This window comes from Lissotriton vulgaris, chromosome 7, assembly GCF_964263255.1.
Source record: "Lissotriton vulgaris chromosome 7, aLisVul1.2, whole genome shotgun sequence".
Classification (NCBI taxonomy): Eukaryota; Metazoa; Chordata; class Amphibia; order Caudata; family Salamandridae; genus Lissotriton; species Lissotriton vulgaris.
Genome location: NC_141695.1, coordinates 455,127,893 through 455,150,909, shown reverse-complemented (window position 1 = coordinate 455,150,909; position 23,017 = coordinate 455,127,893). Strand labels below are relative to the sequence as shown.

General features: G+C 47.8%; 1 protein-coding gene across 4 annotated transcripts in view; it reads right to left on the bottom strand.

Annotated features, from left to right (window-relative positions):
* The window catches only part of LOC147701851 (CD209 antigen-like protein C), a 200,784-nt gene extending 184,864 nt beyond the window's left edge, over positions 1-15,920 (bottom strand). For 2 of the 4 annotated variants that reach the window (XM_086930485.1, XM_086930484.1), the window contains exon 1: positions 15,569-15,908. In XM_086930485.1, coding sequence (XP_086786611.1) covers positions 15,569-15,719 — 151 coding nt within the window. In that variant the 5' untranslated portion in view covers positions 15,720-15,908. Of the gene's footprint in view, positions 1-15,568 lie in introns of all 4 variants that reach the window. The other 2 variants (XR_015297480.1, XR_015297481.1) reach the window with 2 other exon arrangements.
* Between the last annotated feature and the right edge of the window lie 7,097 nt (positions 15,921-23,017).

Sequence of the window (23,017 nt, the reverse complement as noted above, 5' to 3'; positions counted from 1 at the left end):
CCAAGACCACACTCAGAGGCACCCTCCTTTACAGGCCACCAGGACCCCGCGCACAATTTAGTGAAGACATCACGGACTTCATCACTCCACACGCGCTCCCCTGCGAGGACTACATCCTTTTGGGAGACCTCAACTTTCACCTTGAAAAGAACAACGACCGCAACACCACCACCCTTTTGGACAACCTCGCAAACCTCGGACTTAAACAACTTGTCACTACCCCCACCCACATCGCAGGTCACACACTCGACCCTATCTTTACCTCCAGCAAGCATGTCTCCTTCAGCCACACCACAGCTCTCCTTTGGACTGACCACAGCTGCGTTCACTTCACCTACAACAAGCCCACATCCAACAACCACCCCCAACCCACTCTGCAAAGAAACTGGAACAAAATCACCATCGACCAGATCTCCTCATCGCTCCTTCAAAAGCCCCCCGCCCACTCCTCAAACCCAAACCAAGCAGCCACCAACCTCACCCAATGGTTATCCAACAGCGCCAACATCCTAGCACCACTGAAAAAACGACAAATCAAACTAGGCAGCAAGAAGGCCTCCTGGTTCAATGATGATCTTAAGAAATCCAAGAAACTCTGTCGCTCCCTCGAGAAGGCCTGGAAAAAAGACTCAACCACCAGCACCAAGGACGCCTTCAAAAACGCCACCCGCATACACCACCAACTAATCCGAAATGCCAAGAAAGCAGCCTTCAAGGACCGTCTAGATAACAACGCCCACAACAGCAAGGAATTATTCAACATCGTCAAGGAATTTACCAACCCCTCAGCCAACTCCAACGACATCACCCCCTCTCAAGCCCTCTGCGACTCCCTAGCCTCATTCTTCCACAACAAAATTGCAGACATCCACAACAGCTTCGACAACCAACCCGAAGACCAACCCACCCAATCCCCTGCAGGACCCCCACCCTCACTGAACATCCTCAATGACTGGAAGCCAATCTCCACTGAGGACACCATCCGTCTGATGAACTCTATCCACTCAGGATCCCCCACAGACCCTTGCCCTCACCACATCTTTAACAAAGCAGACTCCATTATTGCACCGCACCTCCGAGACGTCATCAACTGCTCCCTCAACTCCGCAACCTTCCCCGAAAGCTCGAAACATGCCGAACTCAGCACCCTCCTGAAGAAACCCACAGCTGACCCCACCGAACTCAAAAACTATTGCCCTATCTCACTCCTTCCATTCCCGGCCAAAGTCATCGAGAAAGCTGTCAACAACCAGCTCGCCGCATTCCTCGAAACCAACAAATCCCTCGACTCCCCACAGTCCGGCTTCCGAGCCAAGCACAGCACCGAAACCGCCCTCATCGCAGCAACTGACGACATTCGAACTCTACTGGACAATGGAGACACAGTCGCCCTCATCCTCCTCGACCTCTCCGCAGCCTTCAACACAGTCTGCCATAGCACCCTTCTACAGCGCCTCAAAAACATCGGAATCCAAGGAAAAGCACTGGAATGGATCACCTCGTTCCTCTCCGGAAGAACCCAGAGAGTCCGCCTTCCACCATTCAAGTCAGAGGCCACTGAAGTCATCTGCGGCGTACCTCAAGGGTCCTCACTCAGTCCCACCCTCTTCAACGTTTACATGAGCCCCCTCGCGGCCATCGCACGCCAACATAACCTCAACATCATCTCCTTCGCAGACGACACTCAACTGATCCTATCACTCACCAGAGACCCTAACACGGCCAAAACCAACCTACACGAAGGAATGAAAGAAGTAGCCGAATGGATGAAGCACAGCCGTCTGAAACTGAACTCAGAAGTCCTCATCTTAGGTACCTCCCCCTCCGCCTGGGACGACTCTTGGTGGCCAGAGGCCCTTGGAAAAGCACCCATCCCGACGGACCACGCACGGAACCTGGGCGTCATCCTGGATTCCTCACTCTTGATGAACAGACAAGTCAACGCCGTTTCTTCATCTTGCTTCAACATTCTTCGCATGCTCAAAAAAACATTTCGGTGGATCCCTACCGAAACTAGAAAAACAGTCACCCAAGCTCTGGTCACGAGCCGACTGGACTACGGAAACACCCTCTACGCCGGCACCACCGCAAAACCCCAGAAAAAACTACAACGCATCCAGAACGCCTCAGCCAGGCTCATATTAGACATCCCGCGTAAAGAACACATCTCTGATCACCTGAAAAACCTCCACTGGCTCCCCGTCAATAAGAGGATCACTTTCCGGCTCCTAACCCACGCACACAAAGCACTCTACGAAATCGGACCCGAATGCCTAAACACACAACTATCCTTCTACACCCCCTCCCGCCAGCTACGATCCTCCAACCAAGCCCTTGCCACTGTACCTCGCATCAACAAAACCACCATGGGAGGGAGATCCTTCTCCTACCTAGCAGCTAAAACTTGGAACTCACTTCCCACTCACCTTTGCCTTACTCAGAACCACCTAGCATTCAGAAAGCAACTCAAAACGTGGATATTCGACAAGTAACTCCCCACCCTTCTACAAGCGCCTTGAGACCCTCTGGGTAGGTAGCGCGCTATATAAATCTTTTGACTTGACTTGACTTGACTTGACATAGTGAGGAGGGTGCAGGCTATAGGCGGCTGCTAGTGTAATGGTATTGGTGATACCATTAGGGTGAGTTTCGCACTTGTAGTTCGGGGGTGGAGTGGCTAAAACACGATAAACACAACCATAGTGCATATATGTGAAGAAAAGGCGCAAGATTTTTCTTACGCTAGTTTTAGCAGTATTATGCTCCAAGGTTGTGAAGAGGCAAGGGGTTGACCCTGTAGGAAAGAAAGGTTTTGGCCACTTTGATTAGGAGACCTGCAAGGGAGAAAAGGTAGCGCTTACCAGTGGTCGTGGTGGTTGTTCAGTCATACTCACAGCTTTTCTGTGTAGGGCCTGCTCTGGACCTGTTGTGCCTCCTTCGCATACCGGTAGGTAATGACCGGTATCGCCAAGCGTTTTATACCGTGGTTAATTGGGTAATTGCTTGCATCTGCATAGTGGAGGAAAGGGTAGAGAGACTCAAACTGTTGAGTCATGGTGCTCGCGGGGGCGCCCGGGTGTGCTCTGCTGCACGCGAGTCGTGTTCGCGCATGCGTGTTACCAGCGGTAGCGGTGCGCATGTGCGGGCGCTAGTCTTGTCTCCGCGCATGCGAATTTCGAGAAGCGCGCGTATGTGTTCCAGTGCGCTTGCGTGGGCACGAGGCGCTGAATTATTAGCACATGAGGTGCCAGGGTGATGCACTGATTTGTTGGCGCTGGCAGGAGGCAATAATCCCGCTGGCGCGCAAAATTATTAATTATGGATGATTGTAATTTGCCAATGCGCTGAACTGTTAGCACAATGGTGGAGTTAGGGTGGAGTGCCTGGGTGATGCACTAAAACCGTAGGCGCTGGCGGGGTGTGTTTACTGCCAGGGTGCGAGATGATGGGTGGTACTATTAATATGATCATGGGGGGCACCATTGACCCAGTACTAAGAACTGTGGGGCTCTATCTCAAGAGAGATATGTTACAAGGGGGTTCTTTGTAATCTGTGGTAGGCGGAGAAGTGCCAGCCCTGGTAGGTTTACAGGGTGGTGCTGTAGGTATAATCCTTTAAATCATGGACAGGTCAGGGAATTCCAAGGGATGGCGTCATTAAGGCCCTGGGTAGCTGTAGAAAGGCGATTCCCGAGTCCTTAAACTTTTTGTTAAACTCATAATGCATAAGCAGGTCTCTTTTTGATTAACTATATATAAACCCCGGGGATATGGACTAGCTTTATGGTCCTCTCTCTCCCTCTTGATACGCAGGGCATGCCAAATAACCAGCACCCCAGAGGTGCCAGCTCCAGTAATCATGGAAGATCCTCCTCCTGCCCCATGGTCGTGGCTGAGTCTAGACTTTGGCAGCTTCCCAGATGGGAGAGTCACGGCAGTACTAGTTGACAGTTACACTAAGTACCCTATTGTGGACCTGACAGCATCCACCAGTTTTGCGAACATCCGCCCTATCCTCACTAAGTCCTTCGCCATGTTCGGAGTCCCGCTCGTCATCAAGACAAATAATGGAAGCCCGTTCCAGGGAAGTGATTTCAAAGAATTCTTACAAAGTCTGGGCATAAAGCACCATAGGGTCACACCTCAATGGCCCCAAGCCAATGGGGAAGTGGAAAGATTTATGAGTACAATAAACAAAATTCGACGAATAGCCACATCTGAAGGGAGTGGCCCGGAAGAAGCATTCCAGCTGTTTTTAAGAGAGTACAGGAGTACCCCGCACAGCACTACGCAACACTCGCCATGGGCACTGATGTTAGCCGGGCCGAGAAGATACCTACTCCCTATGGCAGACAACATGACTCCAGCTCCTTACTCGCCAGAAAACACACAGGAGCGGAGAAGGAGAACAAACGAGAAGGCGAGTCACCAACGGCGAGCTCAAACGAGAACCTTAAATCCAGGAGAAACAGTTCTAATCCAGACTCGAAGACCAGGAGGGAAATTCCGAACACCGTTCGAACCAGAACCCTGGATAATCAAAGAAACAAAAGGCACTGCGATAACAGCTAGCCGGAATGGAGAAGAGGTAACCCGAAACATATCATGGTTTAAACACATCCGGCCGACTCAAGACCAAACAACCATACCAGAAGAATCTGCAGCCAGGGAAGAAGGAGGAGGAACTGGAGAAACGGACACCTTCACCCCTAGCTGCAACAGACACAGCAATCCCGCAGTCACCGCGGTATTCTCAGGAATTGACACCGGCCAGAGGCAGATGGCATTACAACCTCAGGCCCAACCCCAAGCCAAATCAGAGACTTGCAGATTTTGCATGTTGAACAATTTTGCTTAGAACTTTTTCAAATTCCAAGTTGGGAAGGGATGTAGCGCTCTAGTGCTCCGAGGGTCACACTAGAGCCCCGGAAGCACTACCACACTATTGTATCACCTTCTGGCCAGGCGTGGCCAGAAGGCTATAAATAAAGGGACAGAAGTCGCACGTGACTTCCTGTCCACACCAGCAGCTAATGTCTTCGTGTCACTTATTCACAGCGTGTCGCAGGCCTATGCCCAGAGAAAGCAAGTACATATTGCCGACACCAATTAGGTGCTGCATCCAGCATCCCCACAATGGACATGGCAGGGGGAAAGCACACAGACAAGGGATGGTGGCTGGGAGTGGCTGAGGCAAGCAGAGAGACAACAGAGGGTGGGTGGAGGGGCTGGGTACAAAAACACAGACAGTGGAGAGTGGGAGGGAGAGGGAGAGGCTAGGGGCAAGCACATGGACAACAATGGGTAAGCGGGTGGGAGGAACTTGGGAAGAGCACAGGGAGAAGTACACATTTAAGACAGGGCACAACCACAAACTCTTGTAGGCTACTTAAACACAAATTTTAAAAAACGCCTGAAAAAATGCACACTGAAAAAGCACAAGTAATGCAATCATCCGACCAGGGAGTGTCAAACGCATGAAGAGAAAGGAAGCCAAGGAAAGCTGACTAATAAGATAAAATAAATAACAGTGGCAATGAAGCCAACCAAGAGTTAGCAATCAGAAGGCTCTGAGCTTTGTTCACCCAGATTTAACTGAGAGACACACTGTAGGAATGATGTCAGTGCTCTAGGTGCTCAGCTCCGGAAAACTATCTGTTCAAACCTGAACATTCTTCATAGCCCATTAAATGTAAAAAGAATTTTTAAAAAACGTTTTCAAAGACCACTTTTCAACTATCAGGACTGTTTCTAAGTCCTTCCAACAAAGGATAGGAGGCCAGATGAACGACCCCCAAAAAGGGGGTCTTCCAATTTGCGACGGCAAAAAAGGGTAATGTCATGTATAAATGCTATTTTGTGAGTCATTGACTTACAAAATAGCATTTGCGAATCTCGCTATTAGGAAGTGGTGTCCCTAAAAGCGAGTCACCATGCCATGTACTATTGTTTTGCGACCGCATTTGCAGCCCCAAAACACTTGCAGTTTACCACCTACTTCAAGTAGCTGGTAAACCACTCGCAAACGGGAAGGGGACCCCAAGGGACCCGTTCCCCTTTGTGAGTATGTGAGAAAATATTTTTTTAAGAGCAGGCAGTATCAAGGACCAATGCCTGCACTTCAAAAAATGAAACTGAAAAGTTTCATTTTTCTTTTTTAAATGCATCCTGTTTTCCTTTAAGGAAAACGGGCTGCATTAAAAACATGCTTCATTAAAAAAGCATTTGCAATGCAATAGGTCTCACATTTGTGAGAGTTTAAGCTATTGGTATTGCAAATGACAATGCCTTTAATTTATGTGTTTTATTAAAAACCAAAACATAAATAAAAGGCAGAATCATTTACAATGCCAATGGCTCAAACGTGCCTAAATGCGAGACCTATTGCATTGCAGATGCTTGTTAAACTTAACACTGTCCGTGCATTAGTTGCACCTAATAAGTACTAATTTGACACCCAAATATAACAACAAGCCACAGAAAGGTGACCAGTTAACCTTTACAAAGCGCCTTCCACTGCGTTCTTAGTAACTTTTGAACCGTTTAATCTAGAAACAATTTTTTTTCTTTTAAACTCTGCAGGTTACGCAGCAGATGGTGGGTTATGTGGCACATTTATAATGTGAAAATCACTGCGCAACCGCATAATTCCAGTGGACCTGATGTAAATCATCCTCACTGCGAAGATGCTGGGGGCCACATAGCGCATCCACTGGACTGCTTTATCCTATTCAGAATCTTACACTTGCCAGAACTCGAGACTGTGTCCCCTCCACCTCCTCTACACCTCACCTTACCAAGAATCCCAACCCTATATCCATATATTTTTTAAAAAAAGATTTTAAAGAGAGTTTTATATAGCTCGAACCTGAGCGGAATAGGGTATCAGTTGCATTACATGAGGACACTTTCATTTCTAGGCAGGGGGAGATCAACTGATTTGCCCAGAATCACAGGATGATCAGCGTCACTACTGAGACTCGAACCCAGTTCCCCATGTTTGAAGTCAACCGACCTAGCCCTTAGGCCAACTCCTCCCCAATCCCAGACCCAAGAATGGGAAGTCTAGCTAGAATCCTAACCTTTAATCCCGAAACCCAACAAGAAAATGGAGGCCTGAATATGACATCCGGACACGAGCCCTGAACTCTGCACACCTTCGACAATCCTCGGAACCAGCCGGGCCCAAAGCCTGCGTAAAGCTCCGACCCCTCTTCTGCTCGCACTCCAGAGTGGGCCCGAGTAACGGATGCACCTACCTCTGTACATTTACACCTACGTTTGGAGTACAATCACATACTTTACATATTTCAAAGAATTCCAGGAGTACTCGGTGCGTAAGCAGTTACACCTGTGTGAAAGTGTTAGGCCTGAAGTTACTCATGCGTAAGTGTTCGGCAGGAGGGTGTTTGCACGTTTGTGTTTCTAACCCTCTACATGGACAAAGGGGGGACATATTTCTGCTCATGGAGAACCCCCAGAACCTACTCTCCTATCGATGTTGAAGGAGCCGCCTCCCAAAGTTGGATGGAGATTTACTCCTCCCCCTGACAAAAGTAAATCACCAACTCTCCTAAGGCTTGAGTAGGCCACGAGAACGGTTGTGAATGCGCACAAGTCCACAAGTGAGTGTGCGGTTACCGACGTTTCCACGCTTTCAGGCATCCAAGGGACCGGATTCATTCCTTTGTGGTGTTATGTGTGTGTACATCGGTTTACAGGTGTAAATTTCCAGTGTTTTTTTAAAACACAAAATGTGTATTTGCTCTCAAATCACGTCCAATGTGCACCTATACACAGCTTAAGCGCCTTTGTGAATTAGGTCGTAAAGACCTAACCATCATTGTAACCCCTAATTTTACCCACATGCTAACACCACACTTCGGGCCTTGAACTATCCTTACACCTCACACTCACTTCAAAAGAAGTGTAAATTGAGTGCATTACGACACTGCTCAAAATGCGCCCACAATATGGAATTTGGTAGCCTTTCTTGACGCCTGCGCTGCTGGACAGACCATCTCCTGGTTACAGACGACACTCACAGGCGCTGAGGTATTTTAATATAATTATCCACGGTATATTTCAATTATGCTATTTTCCCTGCCTCGGTACAATGCAGGGATGCCTACTTTTGTTTGTGTGTGCACGAGGTTGTGCCCATGTCTCTCATTAGCAAATAAAAAGGTTTTATAATTGACTGACGGTGTGACGTGATCCACACCTGACCGACTCTCTCTTGCCGTGACCACCAGGAGGAATAATAAAGAACCTCACTGTTAATGGTAACTACCTCGGGAGGATAAAGCGCCGAGCCGCCCTACCGGGCGGAATCTCGACAGTGTAAAGCGACCTCTGCAGCGAATCCTCCGCCCACTGAAATAAATACCCTGTGAGTTTGCCTGATGCACTGACATATAGCTGTGGGAAGAGGCAGGCCTCCTGTTTGTGTGACTACTACACACTCTCTCATGGTAACACCGTTAGGACGTCTGTTCATTGGCCACTCACCCCAGTATCTTCACCTAAGATATGTAAATACTCCGCGTAGCAGGAGGCAATAGACCTCCACCTTTCTCCTTAGAGGCCGATGCACTTGTTGCAGTCAAGACATTACTCTCGCGTGGGGGCCTCACATGGGGTAGAGGGTGGACCACAGACCAGGTCATGCTCTCTGGTGGAGGCGGGGCTTCACATGGGGACAGAGGGTGCACAACAGACCAGGTCAGGTCTTCAGATGGGGGAGGGGCTTCACATGCTGGCAGAGCAGGGCACAAGTCCTTAACGAGTCTTGAATTTGGGAATCCCCTTTCAGAGCTCTAAAATTTGAAACAATTCACGAGTTGGTACTTGCCAGTTTTGTTTACGAAGTTGTAGCTGTGACCCGCAGGGAGGCGGCACTGAGTAGAGCTCGGAGTCCTCTGTACATTTACACCTACGTTTGGAGTACAATCACATACTCTACATATTTCAAAGAATTCCAGGAGTACTCGGTGCGTAACACAGGGAACGCGCTCCACTGATGCGCAACAGACTACCTGGGCAACGTGCACCGCCTCGTGAAATGGATCCAAAAAAAACCAAGCGCGCGCGAGCTCCTCGCATGGCGGCAGGGGGAGGGGGCCTGCCGACTTCCTCGCGGGAGCCAGTGGCGATAATTAATACCATATGGCGCTGCCGCTCGCATCAGCATATGGTATTAATTATCGCCGCTCGCTCCCGCGTGGCATTTGCCCCTCGTGCACACGTTTCATTGAAGGCAATGGAACGCGTGCACGAGTTTGCCTCAAAAAGGGTATCAACGGCTTTAGGGCTCTTTCCTATGCAACGCATGCGCGTTGCGTAGGACGAGACCTAAAAAGAAATGAAGATAGTTGATGTTCACCCCAATGTAGTCCTCATATGTGAGGGGATTCACAATTTTGCTGGCTCCTGATGCAATACAGACACAATTACACAGATGTAGAGGGAAGATGCATGCTTCTACTTTTGCTGCTGGATGGTCGACGATAAAACCTTGTACTTTACCCTGCTGGGCCTATTACTTACAGTTTCCGCCTTTTAAGATAAGGCCACTGTGAAGCGGATAGGATAAGGGGAACTTGGATAATTACACATGTACACAAATGCATGGATATGAAGGCTGTTCGTGGGAGACTATTGTCATGCGCAGCTCGGTAACTGCGCACACGAAGCCTCTGCAGAATTAGATATTGACCTGGGTTGAGCCTTATAATGTTATTGAACACTAATGGGGAAAGTAAGTGTGATATACTGTTTTGCCTGTAGTGCCACTTTATTACACACATAGGGAGAGAACTGCCTTAGAGCTCAGTTTCCCTTCCCTTTGGCCTACAGAGACCAGTGATGTATTGAATTGGGATGTAACCTGTGCGAGAAAATCAAATTCCACAATGATATCTGTACAACTCATAGGTCACACACAATTGTCCTATTTCTCTGGCTCAGCTCAGGATCAGATCCCAGGCCTTTTGTCACTATGCTGTACCAAGTTAATGACATTTCTCTCCAGCAGCAAGAACACAGGACTCCCCACACAAAATGAACAATTAACAGTGCTTCACGCAGCTCTGGAGGGGGAAATGAGTGGGGCAGAATGATCTGCATCAATCAATCAGATGTAACACTGTACCAGGGATGGAGCTGTCCAAGCCCACTCAACAAAGCAGAGTACCCAGACTTCTCGAGACAAGACAAGCGGGGGCTCCCCTTTTAACATCTAATGAGAAAGGGTCTAGCAGTGATGTTAGCGAGGGATGGAGCTGATGCCCCCAGTGGAGGTGTGACTAGTGACTCCTAGGTGACACCTGGGATTGGTCCAAGATTGCATATTACATTTTTTCCTGGCAGAGGGCGTGCCTGAGCCCACTCGTCAGACTCCCAGTATTTGAAATGGAGGGGGCCGGGACCCAATCCCAGGCCCCCGAGCACCACCGGGACAGGGGAAGTGTTGTCACGGCCTTCCTAGTGGTGCTGGGCCTGCCCCACCCCAGTGCTATGCCTGGAGGGAATGAGAGTCTAACACAATGAAGAATTACTGCCTGCAGGAATGGGCAGAAACAGAGATCTGCTGGCAACTGTGGCCGCACAGAGGAATTCTGCCAAAGTGTGAGTTGGCCAGGGTAACCAGCAGAGGGATTCCCTAGGCTGCTACCAATGTAATAAAGGCATGGCATGGGAGCGCCGAGGTGGGACCAGGCATCCCTAAAATGAGGCGAGATAAGAAAGAAAAAAAAGACTCACAGCTCCTGGCATAGCGAAAGACCGCTTTTTATAATATTCACCGCTCCTGGAGGAGCATCCCATAATGTCCTGTGGGGCATTTCTGATATGCCTACTTTATTATGTACATAGGCAGATCGAAAATACCATAGAAAGCATTGCACAATCACCTTTGACCCCCTACAGAGGTCATGCAAACATATAAGGTAAGTCTATTGGCTTAGTCAAATGTGCAAGAGCAGCAAACTCCATGTTAAAGGCATCATTTTGTACATAAATACAATCATCAATAATAATAATAATAATAATAATATGTGCAGATGCACTTAATAATGTGAATAAAGCATATGCACCTTGATCAATAATTATTGTAAACATTAGTATCTCAACTCGTCAGTTAAAATGAGCAAAACATGGGTCTGTGTATTTTTTATACATTTTCCAATCATGAAAAAGTAATCATAAAAGCAGCCCCTAGAAGGCATCATATTTTGACTATATTACATGTAACCATATACTCAGCCCCTGAAGTGCAATTCAATACATATATCACTATGGGCCAGATGCATCAAGCATCCATTTTGCGATTCCTTATTAGCGAAAAATAAGGAATCGCTAATAAGGAATAGCAAAATGGAATGCATCAAGCAATCACACAAAAAATAGTGATTCCTTAATTGCGACTCGCAAATTGCGAGTCGCAATTAATGAATACCTCCCCATTCATTCCTATGGGCCTAGAGGCCCATAGGAATGAATGGGAAGACAATCTCAATTTGCGAATCGCAATTAGCGATTCGCAAATTGAGATTGCGAGTTCAAGGGTGCAGGGGTGTCCAAAGGACACCCTGTTACACCCCTGAATGTGATCTGTGCACATATGTTGCGCACACACATGCCCTTAGGGCATGTGTGTGCGCAACATGAAACTTTGAAAAATGCACAAAAGTGCATTTTTCAAAGTTTTTGCAAATTACCATGAAGTTGTACTTCATGGTAATTTGCGTGCCCTATTAGCGAATTCGCTATTTTTGATACTTTCATGCATTGCATTTAAGAAATCTCAATTAGAGATTCCTTAAATACAAACAATCGCATTTTAGCGAATTCTCTATTTGCGATTTTTGCATTTGGGATGATGCATCCCAAATACAAAAATTGCACTCGCAAAGGGCCAGATTCTGAGAATCTGGCCCTTTTGCGAGCGCATTTCGCTTGATGCATCTGGCCCTATATGCTTTCAGGCCACAATAATTGCAACCCTACACTTAGCCCCTAGAGAGTGCCAAAGCTCCTGCCTGGTGAGTGCTTTAAACATTTTTGGAAGCCGAGAGGTGTCCTAGATCTGCAACCCACAATCATAGGGTCCTAAGGAAGGAGCTGCTGCGTTCCTGCAGCACCTCCCCGACGCTTCCTTCATAACATAACGTGTATTTGCAAAGCGTATTCTCGCCCAAGGGTATCTTGGTGCTGAATAACAGATGTTTATTGTTGCCCAACTCAATGGTACTCATTTTAGCGACCTCAGAAGGATGAAAGGCTAAGTGGACCCTACCAGGACTTGAACCTGTGACCATGAGATCAAACACAGCTCCCTCTATTGGGTGCATTAGTCCACTAAGCTACCGGACCCAGCATGGGGGTTGTGCCCCAGCCACCCTAGGACTACCACAAGCAGAACCCACTCATCAGGGGTTAGTGCTGGCGTCTGCATCACCCCTCTAAAATGCAATAGTCATGCATAAAAGCTTCACTGGGACCACCGAGAACGAGATGCTCAACTAGACCTGTGGCATTTCTCAAAAGCTGCCAGTATAATTTTTTAATTGGTTGACTATGGCAGTAATGCCTTTTATGCTGCTGCTGCCCAGAGAGAGCCTCTGACATATTGTCTCACGCTGAGCTGGATAGGGAGTAAGCACTGGCATTTATTTTATTTTTTACTGTAGTTAAGCACTTCTGATCAATCAAGCCCGCTACCCAGCCTCACCGGCTCTTTGGACGCACCACATGGTCAGTGTCCCTTCGTGGTGCAAGGCAGTGTCTGCAGCCCTCACATGGTTACAACACTCCTTGCCTTCAATGCACTGTCTGTGCATCATCACTGCTCTTGTGAACATCTTCACCTAAGTATGTGTGCGCAAGCAGCGGTCCTATAGGCAGACTTTGCCGGCAGCACTACCGGGCCCTCTGCTATAATGGGCAACCGAGGAAAGAAAGAGGAATTGGACTGAGGCAGAGGTTGAATTCTGACCACGCCCTTCTCAGGGCCTGATTCACAAAGGTAAACTAAGAAGAAAGTCTAACTTTATGACTTTTGGTATTCACAAAAGGCATTTAAGAGTAGTAAAGTTAGACCTTGTCTCAGTTTAACTTAAGTTTTGGTCTTAAGTCTAACTGAGTTTACCCTTGTGAATCTGGGGGCAAATGTATCAAAGCAATTTTTAGTCCCAATCGCTGGGATTCGCAAAAAAGCAGCGTTTGCGACTAAAAATTCGCTAAATGGTATGTATGTAGAAAATTGTATAGCAAAATTAAGGAATCGCAAAATTTGATTTTTGCGAATTCTCCTTAAGAAATCGGAAATTACCACTTTTTGGCAAATTACCACTTTTTGGCATTTGTGAAGGTGCCATATGGTGCACATACATGCCCCTAGGGCATGTATGTGTGCCATATGCAAACACATGTTAACTTGAGGGGTGCATCAGGGTGTCCTTATGACACCCTTGCACCCTTGAAATTATTCTCAATTTGCGATTCTCAAATTGCGAATCGCAAATTGAGAATAACTTCCCATTCATTCCTATGGGCCTACTGGCCCATAGAAATGAATGGGAAATTATCCCTTAATTGCGCATTCACAATTTGCTGTTCGCAAATAAGGAATATTAAGACATCGCAAAAAAATTGCGATTTTTTTAGATACATACCATTTTGCAATTCTCAAATAGCGATTCTATTCTATTCTATTCTATTCTATTCCGCCCCCTGTGGCTCTCAGACTTCAAATTCTTCACAGTGGGTCACAAGGCAGTGCTTAGAAGCAGGCCCATCAGAACCCGTTTGTGCACAATGATGCTCAGCAGGGGCATAACACAGGCACTCACAGCCCCTGCGGTGCGAGGGGGGGGGGGGGTGGTCTGAGCTGCAGGGTGCCCCCTCAGCACCGTACTCAGGCCTGAGATCGCCATGTTAAATTCGGAGTGGGGGTCCCTTCATGTACCTTGAAGGGGTCCCCCTCAGCTTTCGTTACGCCGGTGATGCTCAGTCTCTCCTGGGGAGAATAACTGATCAGTGCCTCCCTCCCGCTTGGAATGCCCGCCTCACACGTTCACCCGTCTACAGCTGTCTACAGCTGTGCACCTAGAAATCCGCAGCGGGGTGCACGATCGCATCATTGGTGGACTGGAGAAGAAGCGTGACACGAGCGTAGAGTGAGCCAGAATGAACAAGTGACGAACCACTTGGCACCTAAACATTGCATAACCCAAGGCCTTTGATATCACAAAAGACAAGAACACAGACTGTAGAGAGTGGAGGCTAGGAAGAGTGACTGAGACAAAGGGAAGAAACACGAGGGGAGGAGATAAAGAAACACAAAGGAAGCAAAGGTTGAGAAGAGACAAAGGCGAGACAAAAAGAAGAGGGGCTGGAGGAGGGAGGTGGTGGCAGATGAGATTGAGAGGGGCAGAGATGGATTGAAGAGATAAAGGAAAGAGAAAGAAGAAGAAAGAAACGGAGAGAACTGAGTGGCTCAGGTACAAGTCAGGGAAGTGAGGGGAGCAGAGAAAATGAGAGGGTTGGATTGGAGTAGGGTGAGAAGAAAGGAGGAGGGGGAAATAGGGGTATGTGAGGAGAGAGACGAGGAGGAGGAGAAGGAGGAGGAGTGCCACAGAAGAAAGGAGACACAAGAAGGCACATGGGGGACAGGGAAGCAGACAGACAAAAGGAAGTGAGATGAGGAATAGCCAGAAAAATAAGGGGAGAAGCGCTAGAAAAGAAGAAAGAGGAGGGAGGAAGGAAGAAGGATAGGAAGGGGAAAGGTGAAGAGACAAGAGGGAGACGATGTAAGAGAACAGGGAGAAAGTGAAAGGAAACACTTGAGGGCCAGAGAAGGAAAAGTGGAGGTAGAAACTGAAAGTGGAGAGGAGGGAACGAGCAAAGGATGGCGATGAGAAATAGAAAGGGCGTTCGGAGTTTTCTGGTTTGTAATAAGAGAATGACAGGGAGCGCCTCACACACAGTACCTCATGTCTCTTGCAGTCTAGGGGCTTGATCTAGACGTGGTCTGTAATGACAATCCTTTGATTCCTGCTGACTATGAAGGAGAATCTAACCACGGAATTTTCTTCACAATATAAATAATACTGTGGTAAAATGCAACACATTTTCTGTTGGGCTATTATTTGACTGCCTGTGGTTCATAATTTTGAATTATATGTAGTAAAAAACACATTTTACATTTTTGGAATAAATGTAACACGAACAAAAGAAAGAATATCAGTAGTTATAAAGCAGTAAAATTCGATAAAATCCACTGAAAATATCTGAAGTTAGAAAAATCAAGATTGGCTGCTTATAATCTTACAACATCACAGATAAGCTGTTTGAGGAAAAAGCAATGGAAATGGGTCACTCTATCTGTCTACCCAAAGTCATATATCTCTATCAAGTTGGAGTCCTCATTCCATTCACTATGTTTTTTACCGGGATGTGTGCTTCAATTTTGTATTCACCAAGGAAAAGAACAACCCCTAAATAAGTAGCACTGCAATCAGAAAGGTTTGGGATTTACCTTGTCTTCAGCACAAGAGTACCTTACCTTTGGAAGGGGTACTGTCCCGCGACGGTTTGTGAGTCACAGCTGGTGTATTTAGGACAGAGTAGATATTTTTGTCTTGGAACTCCAGGTCTTGGTAAGGAGACTCCTCTGGCATCTTCAAAAGTGCAGTTTTTGTTGGCTCAACATGCATACAAGCCTACAATATTATCCTTTGGTTCCAGGGTCTTTGATTCCCTCAAGTTTCACAACATTCAGGGAGACTGAATGCTGGTAATTAGGAATAACGTTTAGAAAATCAATAGCTTTTGACTTGTTCTCAAAACCTGCTTTTACTAGCCTGCTTGTAAGACACTTTTCAGAGAAGGGTAGCTACCTCCTGGAAAACTGGAGCAAATGAAATTATTCATAATTTTATTTATATGTTGATATGAAAAAATATGTAACATCCGTTTCATTGGTGATGTAAGTACAGGACACCACAGAATGTGCACAGATTCCGGTCATGCATAACATCACCCTTGTCGCTACTAAGAATTTACCACAATCATGTTGTAAGCAGCAACAGCAACGAACAGATTAACTTCCTCTCATCTTGCGCATTTGATGACACATTTCATTTTTCCCACTGCACTTGACCCCCCCCCCTCATAACACTCTAAAAGTTAGATGCCCTCCTTTTAAGCATATGCACATTTTGATTATCTGTCAGAAAGAGTTGTATCCGTTTTTCTAGATTAAAATAGGTGAGGAAATGTTATTAAATTAGGTACATATCATCAAATCTTTGCAAATAGCATATCTAGTCTCTACCCGCCTATTTTAATGTTTACTTCACAAGGCAGTTTCATAAACAGAACTAAAAGTCAATCAGCTCATAAATAAGGCACATTTATTAAACAGAACTCAAAGTTAGACAATCACAAAGGTCAAAAGACGATCGCACGAACTATATTGTCATAAAATGCATTCTCAGAGTGAAAGCATGCATTCACTCTAGAATGGAAACGGCATTGTTCTTGCTCTTACTTACATACTACAGGGGCGGCATTTTATTACCCCATCCCTCTTTGTTCCAGCTAACGATACTTCCTGCTGTCTGAATGATCCTGGGGGCGGTTTACTCGTGTGACCCAAAGCAATGCAAAGGCTTGAGTCGAAGTACTTACTACTCGAAAACACTACAGACGCACTGCAAAATTTCACACCGCCACACAAGCAGAGCGGCTCTTCTGCTGAGGCGGGTGTGTGTCGTCCCACTGCTCTGTGCACAGCAAAAATAAAATGATAACGTGGTAATTATAATTTTATTTTTCACAGGTTCGGGGTTGGGTTAGGGTGGGGCGGACACTGAGGGACAGGGGGAGGAGTGGTTTTCACACTCCTAGTGTGCATGACTGCTTGGCCGGCCGTCCTGGCCTAGCCAAACAGCCATGCGCACTTTGGAGCATATTCTCAAGGACATGTAATAACCATCACTAAAGTAACTTAACACAACATGCAATAGTCCCCAGATAACACATCAAATGTCCGCGTTAAAATCAACACCACACTGCAAAAATGCGAAACAAGAACTCAAAAAATCCTACGATGAGGCCAATCGCAGTACAAAAAGCAGGGAAAGCTAGCGACAGGCCTGCAAATCCCACGAGTCTAGTGGAAAAATGCACTATAAAAACTACAGAAACAAAACATCAGAAACAATCCAAAGCGTGTGGCAACATGGATGTACCCTGACAGAGCGCAGAGACGAACGAGAACTCCACAACCCCCACAGACCACCAGCAAGGAACAACAGGGACGGGGACGGCCAAGGAGAAGAGGGAGAGGAAGACAGGGTGCAGTACGCAGCAAAATCAGGTTAGCGTCACGGAGGTGACAGAACACTACCATCAACTGACCCACAATTAGACTACTGTGAATGCAGTTGGAGTGTCGAGGAAGCCAATGGAGTTGGCTAAGAGGCGCTGGCTTGATGTGAAAACTTAAAACAGACAAAAAGCTGCTGCCAACAGGAAGGCAGCAACAAGGACAGGAGTTGGGAGTCCTGCGCCACAGGAGGAGCTGGAGGAAATGGAAGCCACAGTCATCAGTGTGGAGACAGTGCAAGGAGTAGAGAGTACGGACACAGCTCAAGAGGACCTGACACAACATCAACAGGGTGAGTAATGACCAGGGACTGGAGGTACGGGGGATATGGGCACAATGGCACACATGCACAGTGATGTGTAGCACACTGCACACCCACAATGACCCTGGATCATGTCCCTGATCCCCGTGGTACACTCCAGCGCACACACATTGCAAGAACAGCACGCCCAAATTGACGATAATGTGGTACAATGCGTAAACCCAACTCTGCAGAACAGAGGACACAACTGGCTCTGCACACGTGCAGAAACAGGCCTACTACATCTGTCAGAGCTGGAAACTGTGAAATGGAAATGCACACGTACAAACTCACATGCATCAAGTAGTCCACATGTACACGGCCCGCATCCAAATCCTGTACCTCCCAAACAGTCACAATGTACATTGTCGTACAGTCTGCATGTAAACAAGAGCAATACACCAACATACATGTCAACACAATGTCAAAATGCATCTCCCCTTCACATTGCAGAGGGACACACAACACCTCCAACACAGCACAGAAGACCACACATCAGTGATGCCGGAGAGGACCACCACACCTTCAACACCGAGTCCCTACAACAGCCCATGGACATCCCACGCAACCCACCACCAGGACCGGAGCAGCCAAGCTACTTGGACGAGAACACAGACCCTGCAACCGACCACACAGCAGGAAGCACCAGTAAGCACGGCTGGCTCACGGCACTTCACCGACCCACACATGGCCCCCCAATGCCAGGTGTCAGAACGCCAAACAGAGGTGGCCGAACAGGTGTGGGTGGGATCGGAACCCATGGAAGGTGAACTAGATGACATACGTGGGTGTGAATTATCCTTCAGGAACCACTGAAACCCCACAAAGGAGACCCACACTGCCATAGAGACACATGCAGATGCACATCCCCAGTATAGTACCATGCCCAGGGGCATGCAAATATCAGTCACACACCCATGTTGGCTCTGCGTACGATGCCCCAGGCCATTCCCCTCATGAATTGAGTGGGTGACAGCGGAGCTACATGTCCAAGCTCCAACCTGCAGCCTGTGGTGGCATCACTGCGCCCTCTGTACACAGCACAATGTAATATTGTAGGGCTCAGGGCCCACATGCATACAACAAGACCACATGGACACACACAGATATTATGATGAACTGGTAATGGGCACCTGTGCCCGGCCCCTTTATTGGCAGGACCACATGTACAGTGACACCTGTGCTGGATGTGTGTGGGGTAAGTGTAAGCCAGCCCACACGGAGTGCTTGATGCTGGCAACAACTTGAACAGTGGACACCAGTGCAACGGAAACTGAAAACATCTGCATAAAGTGTCAACTTCTGAGCAACATGGAGGGAGCCAGAGCAAGTACAGAGGTCACCCAACATGCAAACAGAAGTGTCCATGAGATGCAGTGCACTGAGGTTGGGTCACTAGAGCTGAGCACGCTCATGTGACGAAAATGATTAGGCTTGTGTCCATTTGGGATATTCCTGATGCAGATGCAGTGGTGTGTGTTAAACCTGCATCATCTTCCTCATCAACGTCCCAGGTCTCCTACACTGCCTGAGGATACATTGCTGCTCAACCTCTCCACAGCACAAAACTCAATCAGCAACGGTCCATGGGTTAAGGTGCACTGAGTCAGTGGCACCTGGAGTGCTGAGCAGGGGATCAGGCAGATGATGGCATCCACAACAGGTGTGAGCAACTCTGTCAGTCTGCCGGACCACTGTTTCGACTCTGACGGATGGCAGTTGGAGGTGGTCATGGTGATAGTGGCGTGTGCCTCCTGCAGTGATGTCACGTCCAGGCCGGTCAAGAATTGATTGGATGTGTGAGCCTTGGTGGACCGCAGTTGAGGCCAGAGGCAGCAGACAGGGCAGGGCCACATACACATGGCGTTGATGACCCCAAGACCACAGTCTCAGAGGCCATCCTATATTCATTCAGACAGGGTCCTAGACTTGAGCTGCACAGAGTTAGTGGCCCCGGATGCACAGCGGCTGGCACAGACACCCCGCCATGGGATTGTGACTTGCGGTCCACTGAGGTAAGGCCGCACAGACTGGGAGGGTCCTCGTCGATGTCGAAGGTGAATGTGGTTGAGGGTTGCGGGGGACAGTGGAAGGTGTCTTCCAGGGCATGATGCAGAGGTCTGATGTTATCCAGATGTAGCAAATGGAGGAGTGGAAAGCGAGAGTCTCGTTGCCACCACCAATTCGGTATCAGCTACATGAGGATGAAAACAACCCCCTAGTCCATAGACTCAAACGCCACCAATGTAACCAGTGAGTGTCCATGAATGTCGGGGAACAGAGTTAGTGGCACCGGGGCTGTGAGGCTATGCAGTCTGCGATGATGCAGGTACACTGTTATGAACTCCACCATTGCTAAATCAAGACTCAGTCCCAAATGTGTAACCTACTGGACCGCAGTGTAGGCCGGAGGCAGCGGTCAGCAGTGGCCCACTGCCATTTGGCGTAGGCATAGATGCACAGAGTTAGTGTCTCCAGGGCAGTTGTCGGTAGTGTTCGATCACCTCTGTGACAATGATCCTTTTTTCCTCCCAAATGCAATGTGTCATCCTCTTACGCCACTCCTTGCGTGCAGTGATATGTCCGACTGCTAGCAGCTCTTTGAAAGAGCTCCATGCACTTGGGATCCCCTAATTAGAATATCCTTATTAGTGGCATGCACGTAACTGAACTGAAACTGCAAGCGTAACAGGATTCAAGACTTCGGCCAATAAAACTTTGGTGTAAGATTCTGTGAAGATTCGAGGACGGAAAGCGCCGCTCACATGTATATTACTACTGGACTGATCACCATCACTGAAACTGCGGGCCATCGGCAAGGCAGGGGTGATCATCACGCCCGGCGGTCTGACCGGAGTCATCCATCCGCTGTATTGTGGGCGAAGCAGCGGAACGTTTGCGAGGAGGGGCAGCGGACTTCTGCGGTTACAGGTAGCAGTGTAGATGACCCCCAGGGTGGCAGGAGTAGGACTCCCGACCCCGGGATGAGACAGCGGTCTGATTGGTAGAGGCTGCAGACTGCCCCTGCCGAGTCAGGAGCGGACATCTGGGCCCACCCAACGGAGCTGCAGACGACCAGGGGGACTGAAGAAGCAGGACCCGCCGACCCGCTAACAGCCTCACGCCTGAAACGTGAACGAGTCCTGCTACTAACAGATGAGGTGGGGGCTGCCCTCGCCTTGAGGGGATCGCACCGCGAGTCTGCACACTCCGGTCTCCTTACGGGCTGTTGTGGGCTGAAAGAGACAGAATCATACCGAGGGGCCGCGACCCCCAGGTGCATATGCGAGCTGGACCAGGAGAGGCGATACATTCTGAAACAGACGCTGTGACTGGTATGGTGAGAGCAGGGGCGAGACCAGGCGATGCTACCCTGTTGTGGAGGAAGCCGCTGTCTGGCCCCACCCCCCTCAGTTCGTTGCGGGACAGCGCTGAGAGCGCACAGCTGAGCTGGATGTTCTGCCCTATTTCACGGTGTCTGAGGTGATACAGAGGCGAGCTAGGACCTCGTTAGCACAGAGCCCTGGGTCATTAAGGGAGGATCCCTGTGCAGCATGCAGGTCGATCGCATCTGGTGAGCATATTGAGATGGCAGCATCTTGGGTACAGTGATGTCACTTTGGTATCTCTTGCCTGGGGTTTTTGAATTTTTGTCTATTTCCAATGGCACACTAAAATGGCTGACAGGACTGCTAAAGGTAAAGATGAGCAAAATGGCTGGTCACTCTAGCAACGAGGATGAGAGGCACACCCCCCCAATATGGGTCAATCTTGCTACAGACCGATAGCATCCCAGGTGGAACAAACACACCTCACAGCAACTGAAGTAGGACTAAAAACAAATGTCTGAATGGATATGTGCATGGAAAGGGAAACAAGATTACAACATTCAACCCACAATCAATGGAAAAAGAAATAGGACTGTACAGCTGCTTATGAGGTTTTATCCAAAGGAGGCGGCCATATTGGAACGGCTCCACCACAAGGATACAACATATACCCTACGTCTTCCAATCTCCTTACCCAACCACCGCAGGTCAGAATTTCTACGTAACTCTTTTAATTTATAATTTACCAATAGACCTTATAATCGACTACTATACCTTTCTGCCCACTACTATTATAACTCTCTGCCCTTCGCCTAGCCGGTCCCTTTTCATACCTCACATGAGATGCCAACATCACATTCTATTGGATTTCTGAACTTTTCCCTCTAACCCACCCAAATTATTATCTAGTCATCACTACAGCTGACACCTCCCCCCATACCCACCCACCTCCTTAAGCCCAACCCCACACATCCCCCATACCCACCTCCCTAAGCCGGCTCCCACACAGTATAATGCTGACTGCTAATTGAGCCCCACATACATCTTGCACCCCTGAACGCCTCACCAACTATACTGCAACCATCACCATCTACAATAATGGAACCATCCTCATGCAATCCACAGATCGTAATCTAAACCTCCTAGACAACATCTTCCCACTAATCAAAGAGCAAGTGCCTAAACCCCAAATGGCCACTCAGGCTATTCCCTCCGCTTATACTCAACATATCCCATTGCTTACCCCTGCCAACAACCCCAATACGACCATTACCAGCATACAATTCATATGCTACTCCCCCCCAGACTACCCCCCAAGCCAACCCACTTCAAACCACCTCACCAAACCCTACCAACAACCCTGTTTCTCCATTACACAGACAAATATTCACAATGGGGACACATTCCACCACCACGACGCCCGACATCCACATAACTCACCCACCCAACACAGCTGCATCTACCTACACACCCCCATTAAATGGGAAACACCCGTTACAATGGATATATCGCATCGCGCTGCCATTGCAACGCGGCTATTACATCGCGGCCGTCATCACATCGCATGTCATCAGGACGCATGCAAGTGCATCGCAATAACATATACATTGTTAACAATTACATCGTATTTAAGCAAAATTCATCGTCTTTAAGCAAAATTAAATCGTATTCAGGCAAAATTGAATCGTATTCAAGCAGAAGCGTATTCAAGCAGAATTGAATTAAACAAGCAAAGCAGCGCATTAACGATTAAAGCAGTGTGTTAACGATTGGAATATGCCCGCAGAATTGTGTTTATGAAATTTAAACAAGCAATATGCCAGCAGAATGGGAAGCAGAATTGTTGGGAAGATAAACATCGTAATTAGGCTGAATTGTGTTTGCAAATTAAACAAGCCGATTACAAAAATTGGCATAAATCATATTTAATAAACATCTGCTGCATATATATGTAACAATTACAGAGTCAATAACGGCAACAAGATGTGGTCT